The 26179-nt window shown below is 35.5% G+C and overlaps 1 protein-coding gene across 1 annotated transcript in view; it reads left to right on the top strand.

Annotated features, from left to right (window-relative positions):
* nup160 (nucleoporin 160) overlaps window positions 1-26179 on the top strand; it is a 59581-nt gene that overhangs the window by 8876 nt on the left and 24526 nt on the right. Inside the window, exons 3-16 of the mRNA XM_048159164.1 lie at window positions 4757-4967; window positions 8008-8233; window positions 9399-9474; window positions 9573-9687; window positions 9862-10101; window positions 10188-10285; window positions 12661-12745; window positions 12906-12974; window positions 13384-13467; window positions 13557-13727; window positions 14953-15052; window positions 17438-17600; window positions 17685-17809; window positions 23467-23627. Of these exons, the coding sequence (XP_048015121.1) occupies window positions 4757-4967; window positions 8008-8233; window positions 9399-9474; window positions 9573-9687; window positions 9862-10101; window positions 10188-10285; window positions 12661-12745; window positions 12906-12974; window positions 13384-13467; window positions 13557-13727; window positions 14953-15052; window positions 17438-17600; window positions 17685-17809; window positions 23467-23627 (1924 nt within the window). The remainder of the gene's footprint in view (window positions 1-4756; window positions 4968-8007; window positions 8234-9398; window positions 9475-9572; window positions 9688-9861; window positions 10102-10187; window positions 10286-12660; window positions 12746-12905; window positions 12975-13383; window positions 13468-13556; window positions 13728-14952; window positions 15053-17437; window positions 17601-17684; window positions 17810-23466; window positions 23628-26179) is intronic.

Genomic DNA, 26179 nt, shown 5'->3' with positions numbered 1-26179 from the left:
GTTTTTCCTTGTTTATTTAAAATATTCACAAACTTGCTTACTCTCCGATGGTCTTTCCTCTACCTCCGCTCTGCTATTTATCTATTTATTTTTGCTCCGCTCTGCTTCGCGCTCAACCGCGCTTTTTTATACTCAAACATCTCTGCGTCTTATTGAGGCGTAATAGTCGCGCGACACAGCGAATCGATAATGAAATTCGTTGCCAACTCTTTTAATAATCGAATTTTAGCGATTTTATTGATTCGTTGTTGCAGCCCTAATCCATAGTGCATGTTTATTAGGGGTTGGAGAAAAATCAATGCATTGTGATTCTCTCTTCAATGGCTATGTGTACATGCACCGATTTTCATCAATCCAAATGAATTGAATCTGATTGCAGATCTGTTTACATGTACTCTAAACATTGTAATCTTATTCAAATATCCGTTTATATGTGTTTTATATACACTCCGATTAAAACTTTTGCGCACGCGCTCTGCATGTGTGAAGCCATATCAATCACACTTGCGGTAACGCTGGTTGCGTCAACAGACAATGATCATGTATCGACAATAGCCAGAGATATTGTCAAAAGCATCGAATCTTGTTAAGAGGATTTGGCATTTCCAATTAATATAGGCCTGTTACACTCTTCTAGTCTATTATTATAACTATTAGGTTTGTCGTCTTTTATTATTAAATTAATATTTGTGCTGAGAGGATAATAAAAGATTAGGCTAATTAGCTATCTTTGAAAATGTTTTAAACAGATTTTTAGGTCTATTATACAATGAATTATAGGCCTAATTAAAATTAAGAATGTAGGCTATAATATTTCCTAAAACTACGGTCATCAATGAAAATTAAGCGCAGCTTTACTTTAAGCGCTGACTTTAGAAAAAAACCTGTTTAACACAAAATACTATTGTTCTCATTTGTTTCACCAGCCTATTTGTACGGCCACAAGAGAAATAATGGGATAAAATAAGACAGTTATATACCGTTATCAGCATATTATGTTGAAATTAGTCTCTGAGAGAATATGCTCCGTTAATGCAGCGTCAGACAGCTATGTCACTTTTTACTTTCAATTTCTGTAGTGAATACTGACCGAGGTTGAGACTTTTTCACCGGCATAACTCAAAGTTTGTACGTGGCTTCTTGTGTGATATCCATTTGCTCCCCTTCTTGTTTTAAAACAGAAAGATTTCCAATATTATGACTAGGGCTGGGTACCGAACTCGATACTTTTTAGGTACCGATCGAATTACCTCGGTACTATCGAGTATCGAAAAGTGTCTTGTCATTTGGTACCAAATTTCGGTACCTCAGAATGGAGCCGGGGAGAGGGGGCGGAGAAATGCTTTCGCTGTCTCGTTGATGAGCAAGTAACATTGCACTACATTGTTATTTATATCTAAATATATAAAACTATGCGCGCGAGAGAGACCCTATGTGCGAGAGGGCGAGTGAATCAACGGTTTCGTTTTCAGTTTATCTCCGAATTGGACGGGTGAGAAACGGCTGTTTATGTGAGCAGCCGGTTCACTACAGATACTGTTAACAGAAAACAGAAGTGTCGCACTGCCTGCAGAAACAGCGGAACGCGCAATGTTTTTTAGACTAGTTATGGAGGGACGATACACATCAGCGTTCGTCCCTCAAGTCTATGGAAACACACGACCAGTTCGTGACAGGCTCTAGTTCGCCTGCACAAGCACAGGCTCTGGCTCCAGAACGCGAACAATTCTGCTGGAAAAGAGGTATCAGCATCCTCCTGATACTGTCATACTGCGGATAATCTGCGGGTCGGGCCAAGTAATAAAAAAATAACATTCCAATTAATTGCGTGGTGGATGAGAGATGAATCATTAATGTGTTGATTTTAATAAAGACACAGAACTCTCATATCACGGTGAGACGCAACGAACGTGCGTCACTCTTACTTTAGCTTTTTGTTAATAATAATTAATTTTTTGAAGAACAACAACAATTGCTGAGTGATTTAAAAAGATCTGCAGTGAGCCTCACATACTGAATTTTTGCATTGAAAACTAAATTTTATTAAAACTATTTGCACTGATTTGTTGTGTTGGTTAAATTTTGTTAATTTGTGCTTTTTTATTCCTTGAAGTGGCTCAGAAGATGAGTCTTTGAGTCTGAAAAAAAAGTCAACAAATTTAAAATATAAAACCAAAGATTTTTTTGAGGTAATGTAATCTTGTTAAAACAGATTTTATAAAATTGGTATCGAAAAAGGTATCGTTCAGGTATCGGTATCGAAGTCAAGGTATCGGTATCGTCTCGGTATCTAAATTTTTTTTAACGATACCCAGCCCTAATTACGTCGCATGTCAACATTGCACTGCGCATGTGCCCCAGAGACTTCTGAGTACGATTGAGAAAGTAGTTGGATTCAAGCGATTATATGGTAATTTTTTGCTGTTGGATCGGATTAGAAAAGAAATAAACCACCCCTTTCAATCCAATCGAAATTTCATTCAGATCGAGCTCAGTCAGATCGATTAAGGTGTTTACATGAACGTTTTTCAATCCGATTACAAATGGATTATTTGGGTGCATGTAAAAGTAGCCAATGAACTGAATACACTCGCTCCGCGCCAGTGGACACGCATCGTCAGAAACAACCGTATTGTGCTTGTTTCCATTTCCTCTCATACACACACTATTCAAATCTTCTATAAAATAATCTTTCATACAGTTCGGAAAAGCTAGAGTGAAATAGAGAATTTCGCTGTGAGAGAAACGCGCTTGCAGCTTGCATTCTTGCCCACTGGTAGGCCTATTTTCAAATGCTCTATGAAGGCATCGTTTATGTTGTTTGGAGTGCTGTGGGCTTATATTTTATAAATATGAAACTCACTGACAGAAGGCTGCTTTCAATTTCCATGCGCGCTTTGTGAAGGGCGTTCGCGCAAGTGGCTGTGTGTGACTCCGTTTAAGTGTTTAAATGTAGCCTACTTGCATATCAAAATGCTTTTATTTTGCGAAATTAATGTAAACACAGTCAGTTAGATGTCTTAAGGGATTAAATAGACAGGACAAAAACATCTTATATTTCAAAATATATCTGTGCATTATTGTGAATGCAGTTTATTCTTCCGCTGTCTATGATGACATCAGTAATAATCAAACAACCGTAAAGCTGAGAAAGATAAAAAATAATCCCTCACAGCTTTTGAATGAAAAACGTTCAGATACTCTTAAATACAGAAAGAACTCTTTGTTTATTGTTGTAATGTTTCATTGTTCCTCTTTATTATTTATTAGTAGGGCTGTCAAATGATTAATCGCGATTAATCGCATACAAAATAAAAGTTTGAGTTTGCCTAATATATGTGTGAGTACTGTGTGTAACTATTATGTATATATAAATACAAACACATTCATGTATATATTTGAGAAATACTTACAAGTATATGTATTTATTTATATTTTTATATAATTTTATTATATATAAATAAAAATATTTTGTACATAAATAACAAATTTCTCTTAAATATATACATAAATTTGTGTGTATTTATATATACATAATAATTACACACAGTACTCACACATATATTAGGCAAACTCAAACTTTTATTTTGTATGCGATTAATCGCGATTAATCATTTGACAGCCCTATTTATTAGACTATTTGCTTTTATGTTTTGAAGCTGTTTATAGCCTATATATAAAAATCTTAACATGTAATTTTATTTTTTTTTAAACTAGTAATTATTTAAAAAGTACTTACAGTACAGTTCAAAAGTTTGGAACCACTAAGATTTTTAATGTTTTTAAAAGAAGTTTCGTCTGCTCACCAAGGCTACATTTATTTAATTAAAAATACAGTAAAAAACAGTAATATTGTGAAATATTATTACAATTTAAAATAACTGTACTATTTAAATATATTTGACAAAGTAATTTATTCCTGTGATGCAAAGCTGAATTTTCAGCATCGTTTCTCCAGTCTTCAGTGTCACATGATCCTTCAGAAATCATTCTAATATGCTGATTTGCTGCTCAATAAACATTTATGATTATTTTCAATGTTGAAAACAGTTGTGTACTTTTTTTTCAGGATTCCTTGATGAATAGAAAGTTCAAAAGAACAGCATTTATCTGAAATACAAAGCTTCTGTAGCATTATACACTACCGTTCAAAAGTTTGGGGTCAGTAAGAATTTTTATTTTTTTGAAAAGAAATTAAAGAAATTAATACTTTTATTCAGCAAGGATGCATTAAATCAATCAAAAGTGGCAGTAAAGACATTTATAATGTTACAAAAGATTAGATTTCAGATAAACACTGTTCTTTTGAACTTTCTATTCATCAAATAATCCTGAAAAAAAATATTGTACACAAATATTTTGTACAATTGTACACATTAAATGTTTCTTGAGCAGCAGATCAGCATATTAGAATGATTTCTGAAGGACCATGTGACACTGAAGACTGGAGTAATGATGCTGAAAATTCAGCTTTGCCATCACAGGAATAAATTACTTTGTGAAATATATTCAAATAGAAAACAGTTATTTTAAATTGTAATAATATTTCACAATATTACTGTATTTTTAATTAAATAAATGTAGCCTTGGTGAGCAGACGAAACTTCTTTTAAAAACATTAAAAAACTTAGTGGTTCCAAACTTTTGAACTGTACTGTATATTTACAGTCCCAAAATGAATGACTTATCACTGTTGTAATAATTACATTTGTTTATCCTTCAGTATATACACATTAGGATGTCTCCTGTCTTCCAGGTCCACTTCAGATGACACCGTTCAGTTTGTTGAGCAGTCTCTGGACACTAATCTTCTGAATAATGCTGTCCGCTTGCGTATCCCACACTGCCTTTTGCTGCCTGGAGGAGTTTTTATACAAGAGACCCTTAACAACGTCATTATTCTGATCGTGACCAGCCAATCAGTCCATCGCCTGGTGCTGCCACACCCAACCCGCATGTACCGCAGTGTAAGTGACAGAATCTTTACTTTCATAGGCAGTTTTTTTCTGGAGATGCAGCTAGATTTTATTATTTCAGTTATTTTATAAAATGCAGTTGCCAGCCTTGTAAAGTTGCCATGACCTCCAAGAATAATTGAAGAAAGAATTGAGATGACATTTTTTTTTTCTTTCTGCTTCCACTAAATGTGGTTTATTTAGCTTAGCTTTTACTGTCCAGTATTGCTGTTGTCAATGTTGTCCTTTCTCAATTTATGAGGATACAATTTGTAATTATCAGGGTTCCAACAAGTCCTGGACAATCTGCAATTGTGCAGTGCAGTTTTCCAGTCATAGAATAAGTCAGGGGTCTTCAACGATTTTCAGAGCAGGGACCCCAGATACAAAATGTGTCAAACAAAGCTACATGTTAAGCATATAGCCTTCAATATTAAAAGAAACAACCATATTATGATAGTTACGTAAAGACAGTAAATTACAACTATGCACGCTATTGTTCTTGCACATGCATCATTTTCTGTATGTTACTTTTCATTATTAAAATGTAGATTTATGCATCATTAAAACAAACATGTTGCAATAAAATCACAATTCATTAGTTGTTTACAGTGTTACATCCCAGGCTTAAGGTTTGTCTTAGGGAAAGGGAGTAACAGTGAAAAGAAAAGATTGAGATGTTGGGGTGAGTGAAGCTCAAAATGTTTATTAACAAAAGATATTTTAGACAAAGTAAATCAAAGTAAATCAAAAAGGAAGCAAAACAGACTTCAGGAGGGGGTAATGCCAAAATAACAAAAAGTACGCTCTGACTAGTTAAGGAGTAAAACTACTTAAACTAGCAAAAGAAAACAAATAAGCAGCAGAAATGTACGCTAACTCCCTAACTAGCCAAAAACAGGAGAGAAGTTGATACAAAAATTAAATAGACACCCACCTCCCTACAGCTTCCAACATGTTTGAGCATGAAGATGATAACAACAACGAGTAGATGGTAAAACTCATTAGGCTACAATAAGCCTATTAACTTTGTAGAAAAAGTACACCGTCTCACACAATTATTTACACACACAGAACAACAAACAGAGCAGGTGAGGGACACAACACTCTGGAAGACAAGTTCAGTTTGAATGACTCTGGGAGCTTCTTTTGAGCATGCAGCCACAATGAGCATCAGGTGTGAACAATCTTGAATACCTGGTCAATTTCATTAATGTAATGTATATGGCAGATTGGCACTGTACATCTTGCGCTTAACTGGATTTGAAAGTGTTCACTTTGATCATGAAAATAAATAGTTTCACTTTATTTCTTTGGTCTGGGCAAAAATTATTTTTCAGAAACAAAAGAAATATATTTTTAAAAGTCATGGCATTTATCATTTACCTGATTGATCGTCGCTCTCACGTACTTGTGCACATCCCATAAGAAGTAGTAGTAATAACTTGCGATGTTCCAGGAAATCCCTTATATGGACAAAGGCATCCAGAGTTTGCTGCGACTTAATAAAAAGCAAAGACATTTTGACTGATGATGATAAATGCATGATTGCGTCAAGATAGGGCAAATGGATTCAAAACATTGCATTTGGACTGTAGTATGCATTTACACTACAAGGCTTAATGCACAGATGTAATTTGATAGAATATTTATGTTCCTTCTGTTTACATTAATTTAAAATGTTTCATCTTTTTACATACATTTAAAATATATTAAATTAACTGTGCATACATTTAGAGTTTCGCAGTTAAGTTAAAAATCAGAATTGTCAATTATTTCAATTTTATCTATTTATCTATTAGTTGCATTTGACTATGCCATTTCAGTGCTGATGTCCTGAAGTTTTAAATTTTTTGCATAGAAGAAATCACTTAATGTAATACATATATGTATATGATCTATAATCTGTATTAGGGCTGTAACAAACTATTATTTTGATAATCGATTAATCTGCCGATTATTGGAACGATTAATCGACTAATCATCGATTATTATACTGGTTAATCAGTATGCTTTGTTTGATTATTCCACTAGCAATTCATTAAAATACTGAGTTATACTTTTACTTATAATTAAAACAAGGAAATCACTTCAGCTTTTGAAAGTATATTTTTAATGAATTTGTTAAAAATACTGTTAAAATTATGTACTTTGTTTTTATTAAGTCTGGGAATTGTAATAATTTTTTAATAAGAGTAAAAATATCAACGTAATATTGTGCAAAAATTTCTGAAAAATGCTCCTCTGATGACTTTTTTTTTTTTTTTACTAACTATCAAGTTTATGGTCACTGAATGACTTTCCTGAGGTAAATGTAACATTTTGTGACATATTTGTTTGCAAGCTGTTTTATTGTCTTTCTGCGGTTGAAGCTGAAGATTAAGTGCTTACATTAGAGCTGGATTCATTTCAGTAAATTGTACTGTATCTTTCAATATACTTTTTAATATTCATTCATGTATATTTCGTGCTGTAATAGCAGAAAAGAGGAAGAGATAATGGGTTCATGTGCCGCTTGACCTGAGGCGCTACAGCGATCTGTCACTATGCATTAAAGAGCGCCAAAACCACATGTATTGTTTGAATCCCTTAGTAAAATTGCCAGAATTTAAAAGTTAAGACTTTGTTTTATATCAAAAGAAACCTGATCTGTCTTATCTTTCGGCGTGCTGTCTGTGTCCTCTATGCTTTGCTATGTGTTTGAATGAGAGTTGGTGGCCCTGCATGACTGCATTTTTTGTAGTTATGCTAAACGTCATGTTTGTTTTATGCTATGTTAAACTCCCACATTTTACGGGTTCCACTTCATTTGCACTATGCACTCCGAAGCACCGTGTCTTCTTCTGTTGGATTCGATCTAGGAGGGCTACATTACAGTATTGCACTACAGCGTCCCACTGGTCAAACCACGTTTTTGCAGGCCCTTCAAAGAGATCATATGAGATCAAAAAACTGTTCGACAACAAAAATATTTGTCAACATTTTTTTTTTTATTGTCGATAATGTCGACTAAGCGTTTCAGCCCTAATCTGTATGACTTTTTCTCTTATAGGATCTGGTCACTGAACTCCAGATGCAGTCCATTTTCACAGACATTGGGAAGCTGAATTTAAATGAACCAGCCCACAGTTATGTGCTCCCATTTGCACAAGGAACACAGTTGACTGCACCGTCCACATCTGCCGCCTGGATCAGTCATCAGGGGGAAGCACTATTTGCTCTTGCCTCACCATCAGGCAGCATTATTATAGTCACATTACCTCCTCATGATCAAGATGGTTTGTATCTATACAGTAATCTTTATCTGTCTAAATCTGCGTTCACACTTCCAGCGACATGATACAAGTCTTCTGAACATAATTTGTTAAAAAAAAAAAAAAAAAAATAGAATATTTCTAAATATAGTAAAGAGTATTCATGTTTGTGAAGGTCTTAAATTTTGCCCTCATAAAAATGTAGCATGTTAATCCAAAAATGCTTTGTTATAACGCCATTTAGTAAAGAACTACTTACTTTTAACCAGATTTTTTTCAGTATTTTAGTTCTTTTGTAAAGAAATTTATTCTTGCTTTTTAAAAAAAAAAAAAAATTACAGAATATTGAATTTCATCAAAAAGTTAATGTCAGTAAGATTGATAGTTCATACAACTTCATTGTGTTGTTTTAAAGGAATAGTTCACCCAAAAAATTGCTGTGTTTCCACCCAAAGTTGTGAATTTAACTTATGCAAATAAAGCACAGTGCCCATCCCATGTATTAAAGTGAATATAATCGTCACTTCCTGAGAAATTGGTACAAAATATCTGTAATAAAAATGGAAGTTGCTCCATCATAAACTACTTGTCTCAGAGCACGCAGACGAAATGCAATGTTAACTTGCGTTCAGTTGCTGTTGTTTGGGAATGCAATCATGTGAGAGAATCATCCTTCTGGGAGGGAGACTTTGGCTCAACCCTTCAACAGAATGTTAGTCTTTGGGTGAACTATCCCTTTAATTAAGCCTTTTATTCATATATATAAACATTGATCAATATAAATTCTTAGATCATCAAGCATGGTATACGCTTTGGAATCTCAACCATGCTTGCTTGGCTCGCTAGAACCAATGAGGTTTGTTGTCGCATGGTTGCTTCTCTGTTTACCATATTTGATGAGCTCTAAGTGTGTTGATCAAATTTCTCTTCAGAAGACTTGGATTAAACTGCTTGATTCATATGGAGGACACGTCTTTTTGCACTTTTTTTTTACTTTTTACAAAAATAGAGAATATTAAAAATATTTTCATTTGTGTTCTGAAGGATGAGGATGAGTAAATGACTATTTTAATTAAGTGAGTTAACCCTTTATGTCTTAAAATAATGTGCAGATTCTTTTTTTTTGTTGTTTTTTTGTTTGTTTTTTTGTTTTCTACAAAATCATGATTCCACTTTCTGTTTCAAAAAGGGACTGTGTCAATTTTGGAGTTAAAGCAGAGTTCAATGATGCAGCGGTTGGCCGGCTGGATGCCCACTGCTATCAGGTACATTATTTCTTTTGCATAAAATTTAAATGTTAATTGAATCACACACAACCTAAAACAGAGCAGAAACTGTTTAAACATTAAAATCCCATTCACAGGGGAGATCAGAGCACGTCTGATTTAGCCATCAGTCTGGCTGTCCACCAGTTGGAGGATGACACTTTTGTATTCGCCCTGTGTCAAGATCATAAGCTGCGGATGTGGTCATTTAAGGTCAGTTTAACTCCAGATTATCCATGCATCCAATTTAATTGACGTATCAAGATGTAATTGCCTTGACTTTAAATGTCAGCAACTAGGTACAGCATATGTCATCTTGTGTGCGCATTTGGCTCCAGTAGTAGTTTCATGCCAGTCACATTGATGTATAAATTGTTTGTCTCTCAGCATCAGATGTGTCTGTTGGTGACTGATATGCTGGAGTATATGCCTGTGGGTCGTGGGGATGTGAAGGCTTCTCCAGCACAAGCTCATAAGCTCCGACTCTTCTTTTCCTCATCCACCGGTCTGTGTCTCGCCATCTACCTTGCAGTGCCCAAACGCAGTCAGTTCTGTGTTCTGCAGCTTGTGGCCAATGAGAACAATCGCTACAGCCTGGATCACATCTCAACACTATTTTCAACACAGGTAGGGTTCAGTACAGTAAACATTGAATCCTTCATATGATTAGTGATGGAAGTGTACTGAAAAGTAAATGTGTTTGTGTGAAACAGGAGACACTAGTGGATTTTGTCTTGACGGCGACTGATATTTGGGCTATTTGGCTGGATAATGACAACCAGACTGTGGTGAAGTACATCAGTTTTGAGCAGTGAGTAATGCAGAGTTTGATAGAATTTGATTTTTAACTAGGGATGCGCACCACAACTAATTTCATTAAAATATTTTTTAACTGATTAGTCTAACAAACCCCCAGAAGACAGTCACAAAACAGTCTATATTCCATTTAAAATAACCTACTTAATCTATGAACTAAAGTGGAAATGAAGCAGTCAGTCAAGTTAATATTATTTAGTAAATGGATTTCCAGTCTAATCAAAAATTATATAACAAACACGATAAATGTGAGATAAAAACGAATAAAGACAGACAGTGGAGGATAGATAGTAAAAGATAAAGACAGAGACAGTGAAAAATGGAAAACACAGGGCATCAGAAGACAAAAAAAGTACCACTATTGCATTGCTCCTGGATGTACAAATGAGTTTTATAGTGTTAAAGCAAAGTCCATTTTCAAAAACTGCTGCTGAAACGGAGAACTGCACTGCTTCAAATGATACACATTCAAACACAAGTCCCACTGCCTCAAGATTTTTGTAGTTATACTTGGCTATACAATATGCTGCCAAAATGACTGTCAGAAATTAAAATGAACCACAACCGTTATGTCTGTCATTCCACAACATACAGAGATCAAAGCTGATGCAATTATAAATGTGAATTCTTTATATTTTGTGCAAATATAGCATTGAACTGACCTAGGGCTCGACGATTATGGCCTAAAATCAAAACCTTGATTAACTGAACATTTTACCTCGATTATGATTAATGAACGATTATTTTGTTTGTTTGTTTTTTTGCCCTCATAGTTCCCTGACAAGGTTTGTACTGTAAATATGATTGACTATTAAAGGTGGGATATTTTTCCTGTTGAAAGAGTGATCTGACATGACACATCTCACTATCAGCAGTTATTTTATCTATGGTTCGTAACATTTCTTACAGATTTCTGCTCGTTGTAAATCAGATAAAGATTGTATTATTAGTACATTACCAGTACGAGTGATTGCATGTGTGAATTAGTCATACCGTCTCTCTATTAATTGTGAAGCTGTGGGTTGTAAATATTTCCTTCAAAAGTAGAAAAATATATGCTATAATTAGTTTTGAGCTTCTAAGCTACTTTAGTGATAAATCACAGGACAACGCTGACAACTAGTTTCTGCGTTCCTCTCTGTGCACACTTATCTTTACGTTTTGCGCAGCTACTGTTTGTATGAGTGTTCGTGCCACAATGCAGCTGCTCGAGCACGGTAGCTCGAAATAGTATACATCCAGTCGTCTAAAATCACTTGAATGTCCAAACTGGCAAACCTTAAAACAAATAACAACTGACAAAGTTTAGTGAAGACGCAAGGCTCACCGCTCGCGCGCCATCACTGTGTGTTGATCCGGCCTTCACCTCCGTGTTGCTTTTATGACACTGAATGGACAGGGCAGAGTCATGTGGCTACACACATGGTAGTATGTTTTTTAGGGGGAAGTATTGACAGGATTAAAAAAACGAAATAACCGACATGGGAAAATGAAACCTCGGTTAGAGGTTCTGAATTTCAGTTTTGATTACTTTTCGATTAATCGTCCAGCCCTAGAACTGACCCTCGTTTGCAAAGCAGTCCGGTGTAAAATTATTTGCACAAACATACGAATTTAGCTAATTTCTTGGGCACATTACCCTTCATAAATGTGATGTCACAGTAGGAGAAAACTGGAACAGCTTGTTTTGAGACACTGTTTCTGATTTGTGGGGATTATAAAAAAGGAGACCATTATAGGGTGGTTTACACACACTGATGACAAACATTCATGTTCAAACACCACGTAAAAGTGAATTTTGCAAAATAGGTCCCCTTTAAAACAATTAAAAATATTTTGCCTTTGAAAATGAATGAGAAAAATACAATTTTCTGAAACTGTAGCATCTTATACTTATACAGTAAATGTTTTTTAGTAATGTAATGTTGCCATGGGTGGCATTGTTATCTGTATTACAGTTTAAAGTGGTTGTATAACATGGATGGTAATATGTGGAAATTCTATGCAGATGAGGTTATGCGGAACTAGATATTGTAAGCTCCATATATTGTTATGTCAGGGAGGAGACTGGGTGGAGATGAATGTATGGACAGTCTTCCATTGAGTGATTTATAAGGAGATTTTTTTTTGCAGGTTTTGTGCAGGCTATAGTGTGTATATATGTGGTTTTATAAATCTGAAAGCTTATCTGTGCAAAGTTTTATACATTTTATACAATATTTCATTAAAGTGGTTTGATTAATAGAGATGAGAGTAGTTCAATTTTAAGTCTTTTTAGAAAATAAAATAAAAAACGCAAGTCCCCACAATATATATCAATAAATATTTGCTAATTTTGTCTGACTTTGCCACTTATGCTTTAAAATGTAGTAACACAACAGGCATGTGGAACCAGGTGTTTGTCCAGCCGTCACCAGAGGAAGAAGTTCACATTGGTGAAGACCAAGACCCACGGGTAAGTGTATTTTACATAGATTCAAGCTGGCATGCGGAGCATGCCCCCGCCCAACGCAATGTTCTCACCTTTTTTTTTTTCCCCCTTGATGTGAACGCTGAAACTGCTGTCATAAATTGTGCCATTTTTGCGTTCCTTAAACAATGTTATTTTTAAACAGGAAATCTATCTTGATGTACTTTTTTCACCGCTGCGCTTCACAGCCTCAGCCATCATTAAAGCTTTACAGGTAAAAATCTCAATTTACTTTAATTCACTCTTAATGGGTCGTAGAGCGGGGGGTATTCAATGAAAGTTCCCAGAGGCCATTTCCTTTAAATATTCTTCCCAGAAAATATCAGAAAAATCAAGGTTCCCAAATACTGTTTCAGGAGTTAAATGATTAAATTAGCAGTTTAGCAGTTTCCTGCATTACAGGAAAGGTTATTGTAGATTGTACAGTTTTTAACCACAAATGACACTTCAGAGAGTACAGTTGGAGTGTACTGTTGAAGCCTGAGCATCATTTTCATCTGATCACCTCCAAAACAGTGTAGCAACTTTACATGCTGATCCAAACCTCTATTCTGCCATATGAACAGAAAAACTGCTATGTTTATACTTGCATTCATAAAGAAGAGTTGTTTATTTTCTGTTAGATTTACAAACGAGGCACAGAGCGATATTCCGACTTATCATGGGAGGAGCTGAAGAAAGAGGTTACTGTCGCAGTGGAAAATGAGGTAAGGTAGTGCTGTTTTCCCCATTGTTACCATTATTACAACAACATTTCTTGTTACCATTTAAAAATGTAATCAAACATTGTGTTCAGCTTCAGTCCAGTGTGACGGAGTACGAGTTCTGTCAGGAAGACTACCGCCTGCTGCAGGTGGAGTTCTGGTCCAAGTTTTACGCATGTTGCCTACAGTACCAGGATGTTTTGTCCACGCCACTCGCCCTGCATGTGAGCCCTTCCACAGCCATGGTCTGCGTCCTCAAGAAGGTACCAGATCTCAGCCTCACTTAATTTTGTTTAAGTGAAGTAAGTGTGTCTGTGTGTATAGGTCAAATTATATCAAAATTGTCCCTTTTTACTTTAATATACATGCTTTTCTTAATTTGTCTACTCTTTACCGCTCCATAGCGCCCCATGTTTTTCTTAATTTGAATGCTTCATTAATACACGGCTCTGTTTGATTGTCTGATCAGCCTGACATTGAAACATTGGCTCAACCAAATGCAACTTTTTTCTGAAGCCTGCTTAAGGTCATGCTTGCAATTCCTTTTATTCTGTACTCAGTACAGAGTATTGATCAGAATTGTAAAATTATGAGATTAATAAATCAAATGAAACCTAATCATTTATTTATTTAAACAATCTGTATTTGAATATGGATTACATGAGATTCTTCAGCCAGTGCAGGGCACTCCCTGACTGGTGCTAAATTACTTAAAAATGCTCTGTCAGATATAATAATGTAGAAATATTACTTTTGTTTTTGGTTTTTGGGAACTGATTCTTTGACCTTTTATACTTTCTAATAATCCCACTAATCTTAGAACATACTGAAATTTATCCAAGTAAGCACTGCAACCAGCAGTGCATTTAGTAGTCTGGTAAGTCTGTGCATACGGGGAATCACATTTTGGTCATACTACAGTTACATATACAGTATGCATAAAAGGGCATTCATTTGACATGGTTACTAATTGTATATAGTACATCAGTGTGCTAGGATTAAAGTTATTCTCTCTCATGCCTCAAATGGCATCAAAAATCTCCTGAATAATGTGCGAGCAGTCACTTAACAATTGTAAGTCCAGAGAGATACAGAATAAACATATTTTTAATGCGAGCTGATACAACGTATAATTCAGAAGCTCTTATAGCTGGAATGTGCAATTACATCTTTTAGATATTTGAAGACTTGTTTAAAGACTTGTTTAAATACAATCTATTTTTGCTGTGTGATTTATTAGACTGAACAGAAAAAAAAAATGTGAGCTCAAAATTTGGGACTTGAGAGTGAATTAAACATCATGAGCTTGTGTGCATCTGTGTTCCACTGTGGTTCTCAGTACTGTCAAAATAAAAGTCCCATTTTTAACACTTACCAGTCAAACAGAGCAAAAATCTGCAGGCTGACGGCGATAATTAAAAAATGTCTAATATTGGCTTTGGCGATATATATTGGTTGATCGCTAATCTTTTTACTCTACTTTTCCAGGGCTTTGTGTCTTTCCTGTTACCCTGCTTTGCTGTCGACCATCTTTATCTGTCCTCAGATGAATACCTGTTTTCTGAAGAGGAAACTCCAATTGCTGAGGGTAAGAGGCAGTGTTTGAGAGACTATCATTTCATAAAGTCATCTTTACTGTATGATGATTAAAATCGCAAAATGGCCTTTAACCCTCAGGGGTCTGGGGATTTTTGGGGCCCTGGAGAAGTTTTGACATGCCCTGACATTTGTGCTTTTTTCAGTTGTTCATAAACATATTAATGACAAAAGTGTCATTACACTGTATTCAGCACAAACTAGGCTACAATAATATGTGAGGAACATGTATGTACATGTTTGTGTTTTTGAAGGAATAACGTTTATGCGTGGTTATTGAAAAAACAAAAAACTTAAGTCACTGAAATAAGGCCAAAAAATATATATTAAAACTGTGTTCACAAGGATTCTGGGTATTGGAGGTTGTAGACTAGAGTTTTTGCTTCAGAATGAAGTAAAAATTATCCTTCCTACTCCTTCATATAACACAATAGAGAGATTTAAATTTTCTAAGACACTTTTTGTCAAGAAACACAGTATGTGTGGAGGCGTGAATCATCATGAATAATGGGTGATTCTCACCTGAGAAGACAAAAGAATTGCATAATAATGACCTGAAATGACTTGCATATTAATGAGGCCTTTCAGTCAGGTAGGCTGTGAAAAAACCCTCTGTGATCATGCTGATAACAGGATTAAAGTCCACTCAGGACAAAAAAAAAAATGATTTTTGTGATCTCATGCATGCACGTATTATTGCACATGATATGAAGAAAATTTTGTATAGGCCTATGTTAAATTACAGTACCAGTCAAAAGATTGAACACATTGCCATTATAATGTTTTTAAAAGAAGTCTCAAGTCTCTAACCAAATAATGGTTTTCTATTTTAATATACTTTAAAATGTAATGTATTTCTGTGATGCAAAGCGTCTGAACATTCCTACCTCTAGGGCATTTCATATAGGCTACTATATTTGTTATATTATAGAGCCTAAATGTTGATGTGCAGTTGACAAACTATACATCATTAAAAAGATCTAAGACTCAAGCTTCACATTTTGACTCTTAAAATCTTATATTGACCATAATTTCTTAATATGCTTAAAAGCATACACATTTGGAGAAATATTGATGGATTCTCATATGTTTATATCAATTTTCTATACAGAGGAGTAATATTTATTATTCTATATTTATTGTCATCATTATGAGCACTGGATGCTGTGTTTTTAATTCATACTTGCAGCCGGAGGGCGCTCTGCCCCTTTTGTCCACAAATGCCTCAGTAAAAGAAGAGGCATATCATGTGACAATCAAGGAACTAACCGAGGCAAGAGATCGCTAAATATGGCTATTCAAAACACTTTTGAAGACAATAAATACACGATTGAGATGATGTATGCATGTATTGACTGAATTTGCGTCTGAATAGCGCTGGCTCCGTGGGCGTGGCCGCATTAGCGGATAATGAGCTGAATCACAGACTTCTGACATGGCTCTCTTTTCATACAGATTACATAAACACAGAAGGTTTGTTTTCGATTTGACTTACATGTTTTAAAACCTGACATCTTAATGTTTTTTTAGACATGAGTGTAATTTTTCTGTGATTAGTATTCACTAAGTTATAGTTCATTTTCTGAGAACTATCAGATTGGACTTCGTTCAGAGGGAGACGAGAGATCATGCATCATGTTAGTTTTCTTTATTTTACAAAAAGCACAACATTTTCTTTTTGCTCTGAGTGTACACAAATGAAAGAAGATATTCCACAGATTAAAATGGTGTATAACTCTTAATTGTATGTGCAACATTGACAGAGTATTTTGAGTCTCTTTCACACTGATAAGAAAAAAACCACGGTGGTATCGCCGGCGATACCCTCAGACCTCAGAGTGTTAATGGCCTAAAAATTACTAAATAAACTTCAAAATGTTATGTTTTCTAATGTATTTCATGGACGAATTGCTTCTGACAGCTCAGCATGGTAACTTTTTAATGAATTTTGACATTGCATTGTGACAATGTGAGACAGCTTAGTACGATCATCAAATTGCTCCGGTTGTGATGTAATTATATACATTTATATATAATAATACATTTTTAAAAAAAATGCAGCATCTGACGCACTGCATTTTTCAGAGTAAAGCATAGCAGTTTCAATTTACAGTAAATGCTACTCTGCAAGTGCTGTATGTGCGATTTAGTCACTTATAATATGGGTCAACCATCTTCCCAAATTCGTAATTAGAATCGTTTATAAATCGCAATTTATAACCAAGAGAAGCATTCAGGTCTCCCTGTAGTTACCTGCCAAAATAAAAGCTCAGTGGTGTAACGGTTGAAAGCAGGGGGTGAGATGGGGCGGATTGGGGGTCAGGTTTTCCTTCTTGTTGTCTTTAGCTGATCACGTGTCTGGGTGGTCTTTTATTAGACTTGGATGTGAGCCGTGACGTCCTGCAACTCGTTCAGTGTCTGCGCCTGGTGAACGAGTCTCTTCCGGAGGACATGGCCTATGAGATGGAGAAAGCCCTTGATGACCTACTGTCTCCAGAGAAAGTGTCAGAGAAAATACTGGACGGTCTTTTGGCCAAAGAGTCAGTATCAATTGAATCACTGATTTAATGCAATCACATTAGTAATTGATCAGTTAGATGTCTAAAGTGAAATGTTCTCTTCAGAGTGAATGTGATTCAGGATATTGCAAACAAACTGCAAGACATCTTTAACCCCATTGTTGCCATGAACATGCTGCTCAGAGAACTGGACCTGGAGGCTGATGCAGAGACGGACACCAGACCCACTGGTACCATTAAATAAACCTTTTTGAAGGTTCTGTGGTAAATTATCTTGTTGACTGTGATGTTTAAAGGTGCCGTAGAACGTCTTTTTAAAAGATGTCATATAAGTCTAAGGTGTCCCCTGAATGTGTCTAATGAAGTTTCAGCTCAAAATACCCCATAGATTTTTTTTTTATAAATTTTTTTAACTGCCTATTTTGGGGCATCATTAAATATGAGCCAATTTAGGCTGCGGCCCCTTTAAATGCTCACGCTCCCCGACCACGGAACTCGCGCTTGCCTTTAACAGCATAAACAAAGTTCACACAGCTAATATAACCCTCAAAATTGTTCTTTACAAAGTGTTCGTCATGCATCATGTCTAATCGCGCAAGTATGGTATTTATTTGGATGTTTACATTTGATTCTGAATTAGTTTGATAGTGCTCCGTGGCTAAAGCTAACAGTACACACTGTTGGAGATTTATAAAGAATGAAGTTGTTTATGAATTATACAGACTGCAAGTGTTTAAAAAATGAAAATAACGACAGTCTTGTCTCCGTGAATACAGTAAGAAATGATGGTAACTTTAACCACATTTAACAGTACATTAGCAACATGCTAATGAAACATTTAGAAAGACAATTTACAAATATCACTAAAAATATCATGATATCATGGATCATGTCAGTTATTATTGCTCCATCTGCCATTTTTCGCTGTTGTCCTTGCTTGCTTACCTAGTCTGATGATTCAGCTGTGCACATCCAGACGTCCTGCCCTTGTCTAATGCTTGAACATGAGCTGGCATATGCAAATATTGGGGGGCGTACATATTAATGAGCCCGACTGTTACGCAACAGTCTGTGTTATGTTGAGATTCGCCTGTTCGTCGGAGGTCTTTTAAACAAATGAGATTTATATAAGAAGGAGGAAACAACGGTGTTTGAGACTCACTGTATGTCATTTCCATGTACTGAACTCTTATTTACCTATGCCAAGATAAATTGAATTTTTAATTCTAGGGTACCTTTAAAGGAATACTTTGCCCAAAAAAAAAATTGTCATTGATGGACTTATTTCTAATTCTGTCATTTACTTGACTTTGTGTCATTGCAAACATGTATGACTTCTTAAATGGGGCACAAAAAGTGATAGCATAATATCCAAGCCACTTTTTCACCAGGCAATGAAAGTGACCGGGCCCTTTCAAAAAAGCACCATAAAAGAAACAGTGGTAGTCCATAAAAACCTTGCAAACCTGTACTGCTACCTGGGTGTACTGGAATTGAGAAAAATCACAGCTCAATAATAGAAACATACTGAGTCTGGCGGTACATCTGATAGTGAAAAGGTTCAGCGCAAACTTTGGTTGCATTAATTGAGTTTTAACTAAAGCTGCAGTCCATAACATGTTTTGGTTAAAAATTATCCAAAATAAATTTGAGCAAGTACATAACCAGCCAATGTTCAAAACTATCTCCTTACTAGTGTTGTTTTTGGCGGCCTGTTTTAATTTTAGTTTTAGTCTAGTCTTTGTGTCAAGCGGTAATTTTAGTTTTTATTAGTTTTAGACATGTTCATACTTTTAAGTCTAGTCAAGTTTCAGTCGACTAAAAGTCTGAGCATTTTAGTCTTATTTTAGTCAGAATTATCCATGACTAATGGATAATTAATTTTAGTCAACGGATGTCTAATTTTAGTCAATGAAAAATGTATGTTAGTCTCTTTTTAGTAATGCAATTCTATTTAACCCAGTCAATATAGTATAAGTACCTAGTAGTATAGACGAAAACAAAATTTTCTTTTAGCCAAACCCATTTCAAACAAGGTTATCTTATTATATTATTGGTAACTTATAGATAATACCTTATAATGCCTTGAGATGTCTCTTAACCCTTTAAGACCTGAAGGTTTTTTTAGAGGTTTTTTTTTTTCTGAGCAACACACAAAAAAGTAAAGACTCTTAACACGAAAACTGTAAGGAGAGTCAAAAGGTAGGAATCATTTGATAGAACACTTTTTAATTTTTTAGAAAATATAAATTACATTACATTTGGACATTTCCATGCTGAAAACTGCTGATAAAAGACAAAAAAAAAATTATATATATTTTTATAATTTTTTTATTTTTTTGTTTGACATGGAATAACTCAGGAAGGCAATAAGATCAAAGAAAAAAATATTTTTTGGTGATGCTCTCCTACATGTGAGCTGCATCTGGTTCAAAATTTGTGGCATAAAGTATAGTTAAAGTGTTATTCATTTTTTCGCTGCTAGATGGTGACCACGGACGGTAAACTCAGGTTTAAAAGGCACTTCTCAGCACTCGTTAGGAGTTTTTCAAAATGGTTTAATGCATTAAAAAGCTGAGTTTCTAAGCTTTAAGATGATACCTATTTTGTGTTATTCCACGTTGGAAAATGAACATGGATGGGTCCGGGATCATTGGATACACTCTGCATCCCGGAAAGAGACACGTTTTTAGCTAAGTATGTTAAATCATTTCCTGTGTAATATCTTGTGAACAACGCAATATATTTTGTTGATTTTGGATTCATTTCGTTAGAATCGTAAGAATCTGCTTTAAATAATGATGTGCATTTTCTATGATCTGTGCGTTTTTCATGAAGTTTTGTGCACGTGAAATCTACATATTTCCCTACATATCGGTCCCGTTCTCTGTGTCAGACTTAACTTTGTTTGTTGTCATTTCTGCTAACTCACTGCAGCTGCTTCATCTAAATAATGCAGCGAGTGGGGCTTGAGAAAGTGACGTCATCTGTGTCTGCGCAGTGTGACCTGATGCAGCCCCTGAAATGAGACACAGGGAACAGAAATACTGCAAAATAATAATAATAACTTACTTAAACGAGACGAAATAACATAATAACATTTCGTCTCGTCTCATTTTGGTCAACGAAAATTAAGAGACATTTTAGCATAGTTTTTATTTTGTAAACCACATTTAGTCTCGTTTTTATTCGTCAACAATATTGCATTATACGTTTAATTATAGTCATCGTCACATGACCAGCATTTACGTTTCATCTCATCTCGTTTTCGTCACGTGATAAAGGTTCGTTGACGACGATATTTAGTCATAATTTTCGTTGACGAAAGCAACACTACTCCTTACCTTGGCTTGATTCACAATGGTAAGCTTGTAATGATGTTTTATAACTAGAGTGGTACTGGTGGGTTTCCGTGGGAAATTCAATCACGCAGCCATTCGTCTTTGCGGCATTACGTCACGTCTGTAAACAGAAAGGAAGGAGTCCCAGCTAGTAGCTATATCATGTGAGAATCATTTATAGCCTTTTCTTACAGCAGCTGAAATAATTAAACTTCTCAGGTTGATAGTGGATTGTAATCCAGAAAGATCCAAATGACAATCATCAATGACAACTGGAGATTCACACGTATTCAAAAGCAAAAGATGTCGGACAGCGGAGTGTCAGTGTACAGAAATTAAAATCTAGAGGTAACGCTAATACACACTAAATACACACGGTCACGCAATGCTGATGTTGTTAACATTAACAATTTGAGAACAAAGTATAACCGTAATAATAATTTGCATAGTTTGGCATGATCCAAGCTAAGTGATCGTTATTTAATCATTTAATCACCATTGGCAGCGCGATTTATTGTAAGCATAATGCTTTTTTTCTCAGTTGGTAAGAACTAAATTGGCAGACATGTTACTTACTTGTTCAGATGACATTTTCTGGTGAAAATTCTTATTTTGGTCATACTTCCAAGACGTAGAATCTGTATTTCCGAAGTACAGTATCCACACCGATGTGGTGACTGACAGCAAACATTAGATTAATCTGCACTGAGTCATGCCGATGCACAATGCACGTAATGATAATAATTTCGCATAAAACTGCAATTGCAGGTTTCAAACAGAAATGGCGACAAAGAGGCAAATCTTATGGACGGCAGCTTTAAATTAAGTCACAAAATGACAGAAGCCTAATTAAACTGAAATTTGTTCATTTAATTTCTCAACCAATGACATTTTTTCCCCTGTGGCCACTGAAGCTCTTTTATTCAGTGGATGTTGCTATTTATACTGTCAATGTGTTTATGGCTATACCACCAATAGTACAGCATTTCACATTATTCTGAATGTGTTCTTATCACTTAATTATAGCAGTTATCTTTGCAGACAAAAAGTGAAAATTCTATCATTATTTACCCACTCTTGTGTCTTTCCCAACTGTATAAATTTCTTTCTTCTGTGTAACAAAAATAAATTATTTAATATATATATAATATAATAAATTATTAAAAAATATATATTTTGTTCCACAGATGAAAGAAAGTCATATAGTTTTGGATCGACATGATAAACGTCATTTATTCACCCTCATGAACACTCACTTTTTATTGAAATCGGAGAGATTTCTATCGTTTCATTGACTGTCTATGCAACTTCCACTTTGACAATTCAAAAAGTTCATAAAGAGATTGTAAAACTAATCCATATGAATCGAGCGATTTAGTCCAAATTTTCTAAACAGACTTGATCACTTTATATGATGAACAGATTGAATTTATGCTTTCATCCACATATAAACATTGTTCAGCAAACATAAACAAAAAGATTAAAGGTGATCTTTGTACGTTTTTTAATGTACTAAAGCATAAAAATACCATAATATGTTTGCAGATATTTATTAAACATGCTGAGTTCACATACTCGTTTCTCTGAAAACCATTGCTACAGCCAGTTATTTTACTTTGAAATTTGCATTCCGTGTCGGAATTTCTGTTTTTGTTTCCGTCTGTGCAAGACCGCACGTTGTCAATTTACCCAATAGTATTTCGCCACCCCGGGTTGCCAGTTGGCGGAAAACACATGCAGCGAATTGCAGCCATGGAAGTCAGCGAACAAACTGGGTCAGAGATCGCAGATTCTACCCGATCTAAAAAGCCTCAGCATCCATCTAAAAATCTCTATGAACAGGAGCATATTAAAACGCAATATCAACTCATCATAAATCAATAAATCAACTAATTATCTTACAGTGTACAAGTCTCCTCGCCTTCCAATGTCCATTGAGCTCGCTCCTGTTGCGTGTCTTCAAACTGGCAACCTGCGCGAGCGTTGAGTCTGAGGAGGAGGGGGCGGGTCAAACAATATTTTGAATTTGGACTGCGGTACCCATTTCAACAACTAGCTGTCATTCTTACATAGAGCACCTTTGTCTGCTTGATGTGCGGGAGCAAACCTCTTGGGGAAGTTCAAACGTGCTGCGTAACACAGGAGAATGAACCTAATTGGTTCTTGCACATGTTAAGCAAACATGCTTGAGCTTCCGTTTACCACAACTGATGTGTGAGTTGATGAATGTTTATATGTGAATAAAAGCCTAAATTCAATCCGTTCATCATATAAAGAGATCGAGTCTCTTCAGAAAATCTGCTCAATTCGTATGGATTAGTTTTACAATTGGTCACAATCTGCATTTGTTGTGTGGGAAACAGCTGAAGAAATATTATCTTGTGTATTTGTGTGTTCTTTTTTCTTTCATGGATTAAGAAAGACAGTTGTATGATCTTAAAACGACTAAGGGGTGATTTAAAGGATGACTGATTTTTTTTGTTTTGTTTTGTTTTTGTTAGGCTGAACTATTTCTCAAATCAGCACTGATGTGATGTTTGTTGTAGGTCAGTCTTTGAGAGTGCGGATTAGTCTCTCTCAGCTGTACGGCAGCAGTGTGGCTGCTAGTCTGATCTGTCAAGCTGTGTGCCAGACCGCCATGACCCGAACTCTGCTCTGTAGAGATCTGCTCATCCTGCAGCAACTGTACCTACGAATTGGAGACAATGTGAGTACACACATACACTTAGCATGTGACTCAGTTAGAGCTGTTAATTAAAACAGCGGTGTTTTATTGATAGATATTTATTTATTTATTTATTTATTTAAGACAAACCATGTGCAAATTCACAAGTCAGCACTATTGCTGAATATATATATTTTGTCTTTAAAACTGCAGTAATCTAAAGAGTTTCAAAAATGTGGTTTGAAATCACTGGTGTTTCTGATGCCACAAACTACCTTGTAACCAGTTATGTCAACGTCCCGTGGGCTTTAGCATATCATTAACTATGACCGTTCTGAAGAAAGATAGTCTCGAGGAGGTTATCCCAGTATATTTTTCTTTTGATATGAAAAATTGGGTAGATTTAGCAATATAGTAGGTTTATAATGTATATTACGATGTTATGATGAATATGCCTTTCTCCACTGATGTTCTGAGTTGTTCAAAGCATTTCTAAGGATACTGATTTTCAGAAGACAGCTGTCTGACTCTGAAATGGCGAACAGGAACATGAATTGTGTAATATTAGCAACCGATTATTAGCTGTTTGATAACGTAGTCAAGCAAAAGGCTAATCAAATTTATTTCTGTTATGTGTCTGTTGTAAAAAGCGATACCATTGTGCAGCGTTTACCTCAGTAAGTTGAGTGGATCTCTGAGCTTGTGCAAATGAGTGGAGGTGGAGCAACTTAGCATATTCATAGATCTGCGTATACTATATGAAGCAAGGGTGTAGAGTTACATTCAAGCTATTTTCACGGGGGGGGAAAAAACGTGTGAATGTGTCATTTTTGTGATCAAAGATGAGTTTTATGGGATAAAATTGACTACAGGGAGACTTCAAAGGGCTAGTTCACCTAAAAATTTGTTGTTAATTTACTCACCCTCAGGCCATCCAAGAAGTAGGTGACTATGTTTTTCTCTATTTTGAACAGTAAAGAAGATTTTTAACTAAAACCTTTGGTGATTCATATAATACAAGTCAGTGGCTGCAATCACCTTGCGTGATTGGCAGCGTGATGGCTGTAAACTATGGTTTACAGCAGGGGTATTCAATTAAAGTTCCAAGAGGTCCGGACGATGCTATTTTTGGAACAGTTATACATTTCAAAAAGTTAAATCAGATGTTTTGTCAGGCTATTATTATTTATTTATTTATTTACTTATTTAACATTCAGACTAGGGCTGGGCATTTAATGCGTTATTTTTTTCCATAATTAAAGGTGCTCTAAGTGATGTCACGTGTTTTTAGGCCAAAACGTTTTTTGTCACATACAGCAAATATCTCCTCACTATCCGCTAGCTGCCTGTCCCCTGAACACACTGTAAAAAAGCGCGGTCTCTGTAGTCGCCACAAGCTGCGAAAACGGCAATAAAAACAAACTGGTGCAGCCTGGACCACAAATCATAATAAACATGCTCCAGCCAATAACCGACAAGAATGATTTTAAATGCGTGTTCATGACTGTTTCAGGAAGCACGGAGGGGAGGGAGAGGAGGAGGAGGAGGGAGGGTCTAGCTAGCCTCTGTTTTGCTTTGGCTGCGATGGCAGCACCCATCGTGTGTTATAGATCAGCTGACATGATTTAAACGACAAATCGCATTCAAATACTTGACAATAGGCGCCGATTTATGTTTCTGCCGGTTGGTGCCCACACTCCATAACCGAGCATGCACACATAATATCTGAGAGCCATGAGAGCGCGCAAGTTTTGTGGAGAGATTCGTGCTGCACATTACATTAATGTGCTCTCGCGTTTATGTATTACATTGATGCGAACTCGACATGCGTCGTTAAAAAATGCCATAGTAACTGCCTCAAGTGCACTGCCTGCAGTCATTTTATACTGGTTAAAATTAACGGAGAATATCTCATATTTTCCCGTGGGTGCTCAGCGAATATATAGCCTATGGTTCATGATAGGCTATAGTTAACTAGTTTGTGAATATTTTGAATAAAGCAAAAACTAAATAAAAGTGATACATCTGTCATACAGCGCTATTGTGCCTGCGTGACGCCCCCCACATTAGTAATAAACTTATTAACCTAGCTTTCTTAGTAGCCTTCAGTAAATTAACTTCTCTAAGAAATTTATTCATAAAACATCAGTTGACCATGTTTACTTTGAATTTCATATTTCCTTATTGATTAAAAAATATATATAGTGTGTGTGTGTGTGTGTATATATATATATATATATATATATATATATATATATATATATAGTTCACCCCAAAATTAAAATTCAGTCATCATTTACTCAACCTTATGGTCCAAAAGTTTGTGTAATAAATTCTATGTTGAATCAAATAAAATATTTCTTTCTGAATCTACTTTTTGTAATGTCTATTTGATGCTTTATAATGACTTCAGATTATCTTTTAGGGATAATTTCTCAGACAAATTTGATGTACGATTAATTTGCTCTTAATTAGATTAATTAATTGCCACATCATGTAATTAATTAGATTTCAAATTTTAATCGCTTCCCAGCCCTTATTTAGACACCTACATGTATGACACATAGAATGCCTTGGGACCGAGAAAACATACT

The sequence above is a fragment of the Megalobrama amblycephala genome, linkage group LG15 (genome assembly GCF_018812025.1).
Source record: "Megalobrama amblycephala isolate DHTTF-2021 linkage group LG15, ASM1881202v1, whole genome shotgun sequence".
Taxonomy (NCBI): Eukaryota; Metazoa; Chordata; class Actinopteri; order Cypriniformes; family Xenocyprididae; genus Megalobrama; species Megalobrama amblycephala.
Note: the sequence above shows the minus strand (reverse complement) of the source record. Positions and strands in the feature narration are given on the sequence as shown.